The following is a 5,000-nucleotide window of genomic DNA, read 5'->3' on the forward strand; positions in this document are numbered from 1 at the left end:
GCACACACAAACAAGCAAACAAAAACAAGTATCAGGCACATATCACTCAATCACCCACACCCAGAGCCAGACAGATGCACACAGACAGCATTCATTCAGTAGCCACCTCGGCGTAATCTCTGGATCCTGAGAGGCATGGGAAAGCATCTCAAATCTCCAGCGAGCATTTTGAGTTTTTCATGCTCCTGCATCCTTAAGCCAGAGAAATAAATCAGCTGTAAATCCTCCGTGTGTTCTCCCCTCCACCACCCCTCACCCCCCCCCCCTCCCCGGCCTTCGGCCATGTTGTTCTTTTTTCCCTCCTGAAGATTACGCCACGTCAATCTGTCTGAGAACGAGTTGGCCAGCCTCCCCGCGGGCCTCCTGCACATGGGCCAGCTCCAGAGGCTCAACGCCGCTAAGAACAAACTCACCGCCCTGTTCGAGGTCCCCGACGGTATGCACGCGCACGCATGCACTCACACACACACACACACACACACGCACACACCCTCACCACCACCCTGTTCGAGGTCCTTAAAGTTAATCACACATAGATGCACACACACAAACACCTCCCTGTTATAGGTCCCTAACAGTATGCCACGCCCAGCAAACACACACACACACACACACACACACACACACACACAGTATCTACGTATGTATCTCTATCTATCTATCGTACACACACACACACACACACTCAGACACACACATACACACCGGTGTGATTTGTGATGTCCTGTGTCATTTTTTCCCTTAGCTACACCTGTGAATCACATCACGCCTGACAATGTGGAATTTCTGATGAAATGGCATTGTGTCACTTTTATTACACAGATAGTTTTTTCCTATTTTGGGATGTGACCTCTCTCTTCATTCCACATTCTCTTTCCGTCTTACTCATACATACACACCCCCTCACACTCACACAAACACACACACACACACACACACACACACACACACAGTGTGATCTCTATCAGTATGTTTTGTCCTTTTAAACCAGGGACCAACTGGATCGGTCTGCGTAAGCTGCAGGAGCTGGATGTGTCTGACAACAGCCTGAGCAGCCTCCCCTCGGCCGTGCTGCACTGCTTCAAGTCCCTCAACAGCCTCAACGTCTTCAGGAACAAGCTGACCTCCTTCCCTGACCCCTGGGCCTGCCCTCTGGTAGGTGATCCTCAGGGCTGTCCCTGGACACTCCCACCCCCCCCTTGGGGCTGCCTCCTCTCTGGGACTTATTCTCTCATATGCTCAGACATATTTCGGTTACAACGTGTGTGCTCTGTGTGTTCACTAATTCACAGATGGGATTAATGCAGAGACTTAGTTTACAAGCGCTTTTGCACACCTCTTTTGTGGGGACAGGTGCGTTGGAATAGGTTAACCAGTTATACTTAAATGCGGGTGGTGGTATTTTTTTATTGCCATTTTTTCAAGATAGCCACCATCTGCACCCACCAAAAATGATATTATACGAACAATATTTGGTGATCAGTCCATTTCTGGGGTGGAAGAGGTTAGTGGTAATTTCAAGACAGCTGGATTCCAACAGCCAATCAGATTGCTGGATTCTGGGAGCCAAACAGATTACAGGATTCTAACAGCCAATCAGATTGCTGTATTCCAACAACCAATCAAATTGCAAGATTCTGGGAGCCAATCAGATTGCAGGATTCTCACAGCCAATCAGATTGCTGGATTCCAACAGCCAATCAAATTGCAGAATTGCGGAAGCCAATCAGATTGCTGGATTCCAACAGCCAATCAAATTGCAGGATTCTGGGAGCCAATAAGATTGCAGGATTCTCACAGCCAATCAGATTGCTGGATTCTAACAGCCAATCAAATTGCAGGATTCTGGGAGCCAATCAGATTTTTAGGATTCTGGGAGCCAATCAGACTGCTGGATTCCAACAGCCAATCAAATTGCAGGATTCTGGGAGCCAATCAGATTGCAGGATTCTGGGAGCCAATCAGATTGCAGAATTCCAACAGCCAATCAGATTGCTGGATTCCAACAGCCAATCAAATTGCAGGATTCTGGGAGCCAATCAGATTTTCAGGATTCTCACAGCCAATCAGATTGCTGGATTCCAACAGCCAATCAAATTGCAGGACTGGGAGCCAATCAGATTGCAGGATTCTGTGAGCCAATTAAAATGCTGGATTCCAGCAGCCAATCAGTTTGGAATTTCAGGAATAAAGAAGTTAATGTAGTATAATCATGTTGGTTGCTATGGGAACTGACATAAATGCTTAATTCTATAGGTCTGCTATGTTGGTTGCTACTGTAGGTACGTGAAGGTTTCATATAGTTGGCTGGGGGCATAATTGATGTTAACTGACAGTTGGAATGGTTGAACAGTTAAATAATTGAGTTGTTTAAATAGTTAAATTATTTAATAGGGAATTATTGCCTATTTAATCCTTGATCTTGACATTGTTCTTGTCTTGCTTTACCAGTTCAGTCAAATCTAATTATCATACCTGTAGAGGGTTTGACAATACTGGTCTGTACCTGTTTGACATTTACATTTACGTTTACAATTGTTACCATTGTTGAAGCGTCTTTATGTCAGTAACATTTTGAAATCAGCACTTCGCCAGCAAGCAAGACTTTGTAGGCACTTGTTTGAAGTCTGCTTGCTAACACAACATAATTGGCTGGCAGACACCTCGCAAATAACCTCAGACTGGGTTGCTGGATACAAACTAGGTCATTGGACTATACTATGATTATTTTTCGATAACTTTTACAAAATCTAAGCAAGTGAGGGCCAAACAAATAACAGTAATACAGTATTTCAGCAGGGCAGTCTACGGAGTTCACCATTCTGACCACCGTTTCGGTTGTGAGCGACACAGAACTGGGAAAGGTTCACGGTGGCAGCGAGGTAACGGCGTGGTCGACACAGAAGCATGAAACAGCTTTTAGCGCGGTTACATACATCCAGCGAACCCACCGGTGCCGCAGGGTCAGATTTCAATGCTGATTCGGCTGGAGCCTCCTGAATCTAATCCCCAGTCCAGCAAAGGCGTTGGATTACAAACAGAAGGCCTTTTGGACTCTCAGAGCTTAATTGTAGTTTGAAGTGAAAGTGAAATGAAGAAATACTGCAGGTCCCCTTTTTTTTCTCGCATTCAAACAGCATGGAACTGCGGACTAAAGAGTTATTCTGGCCGCGGTTCCTAGAACTGTTTGAGCTCAGGGTTTTTTCCCAGCTCATAGGAACCTGTGACTGATGTACATGCCAAAATCCAATGCTGATGCCAATGCCAAATTCTCTGTAAAAAGAATTCAGTTTGTGTACATTTGCGTTTGTGTACAATTTGCCATGTACATTTGCATAATTCCTACATGAGAAGGCCGCAGAGACTGACTACTGTCACGCAAAGAAAAATGCCCTCTGGACAGATGAGAAGATGAGATTAACAACCCTGACTCTTTTGGTGTGAATGAATGCTGTCCATTTCATTACTTTATGTTCGTGTACAACTGTGTTCTTAGAACTGTTGTGTCCGAATGTGCCTAATGCTGTATTTCCTGTCTGACAGAAATATTTAAGAGCATCCAACAATCAGATCGAGAGCCTGCCGGATCTAATCTCCATTTTCTGGAGAACTCATCTGATAGAAGTGGACTTCTCTGACAATGCCCTCAAGGAGCTGCCCTCCTACATCTTTGAGCTGGAGGTACAGTAGAATGACTCCCACCTACACTCTGAGTGAGTCTGTATCTGGACACAAAGATGTATTAAAAAGACAACACGTTGTTTTGAACACACATTATGTAACAAATAAAAACAGGGAACAACACAATTTGTGTTGTCCCGATCTGGACACAGAGATGTGTTAAAAGCAACTGAAGTTGTGTTGTTTTCAACACATTCGAGTGTACCCTCTGTCAATGTGACCAGCAATCCAACCCATTTCTCCACTGTCGGCAGCCTGCGCTTTGGTATACTGCCACATGGTGGCACTGTTCTCCTTGTTACAGTAAGTGATGAGAGGCGGGAGTTGGTATGCACCATGCAGTGCCCACGTTGTGAAAGCTGACACTTGCACGGATAATACAATCTAAACACAGACACAGAGACACTGGTTGTATGGTCATTAAATGCTAATAGGTTAATTCCATTTTAATTAGCCTTTAGCATGCCCCCTATCAAATTGTTTCAGTAAAGAATAACTCAAACAAGCTGGTAGATTTCAGGGCATTTGTGACTCCTATTACTCCCCCCCCCCCCCTCTAGTGTAACCCATATAATACCCTGGCAGGCTGTCAAAATACACACAGGAAATCAGTACAGTAGCTTTAAAAGATCATTTTGGAGATTATTTGTTTCCACCGGCCCGCCAGGATGGTTTTACTGTTTCACATGGCAAATATTTGGGTTATTTCAGTAGGGGTGGTCTCAGGTAGCAGAGATAAGCTGTGTGGATTTAGCAGGAGCAGGAGCGGGAGCGGGAGGGTTGGATGAGACTGTACCCAGGTGGAGCCCTCAGGTGCCGTGCCCCGGTGAGAGGGGGGGCACGGTCACGCAAGGGGGGCACGGTCACGTAAGGGGGGCACGGTCGCGTTAGGCGCCCAGTTGATTTTGTTTGTGTTGCAGGCCATCGTGTCCCTCCGGCTGTGTGGAAATCAAATCTCCTCTCTGCCCGCGCCCAGCAAATGGAAGTGCTCACAGCTGAGAACACTTGATCTGTCCAGGAACCTACTGGGCAAGTAGGTCATATTGTTGACTGCCCCCCCTAACCCCCCCCCCCACCCCTGCCCCTCTTTTTTTCTCTCTTACTCTGTTTCTCTCCTCCCTCTCTTAATCTCTCTCTTTCTCTTTCTCTCCTTTTCATTTCATGACTTACAGGCACCCATATCCCTGTTGTATAACTTCCTGTATAAAATCATCGCCCTTCCAAGATATCTCATGCTCCATTGTTTTGTGACTGCAATGGTCACTGCCTCTTTCAGGACTGAAGAGTCTACCAAAACGAGACGGTTGGCATTCTTCACC

General features: G+C 45.9%; 1 protein-coding gene across 3 annotated transcripts in view; it reads left to right on the forward strand.

Annotated features, from left to right (window-relative positions):
* Positions 1-5,000, forward strand: part of lrrk1 (leucine-rich repeat kinase 1) — a 55,063-nt gene that overhangs the window by 13,793 nt on the left and 36,270 nt on the right. For all 3 annotated transcript variants that reach the window (XM_062549067.1, XM_062549065.1, XM_062549066.1), the window contains exons 9-13: positions 309-436; positions 992-1,155; positions 3,544-3,681; positions 4,602-4,714; positions 4,958-5,000. The exon at positions 4,958-5,000 is cut by the window's right edge and continues 28 nt beyond it. In XM_062549067.1, coding sequence (XP_062405051.1) covers positions 309-436; positions 992-1,155; positions 3,544-3,681; positions 4,602-4,714; positions 4,958-5,000 — 586 coding nt within the window. The remainder of the gene's footprint in view (positions 1-308; positions 437-991; positions 1,156-3,543; positions 3,682-4,601; positions 4,715-4,957) is intronic.

The sequence above is a fragment of the Sardina pilchardus genome, chromosome 11 (genome assembly GCF_963854185.1).
Source record: "Sardina pilchardus chromosome 11, fSarPil1.1, whole genome shotgun sequence".
Lineage (NCBI taxonomy): Eukaryota > Metazoa > Chordata > Actinopteri > Clupeiformes > Clupeidae > Sardina > Sardina pilchardus.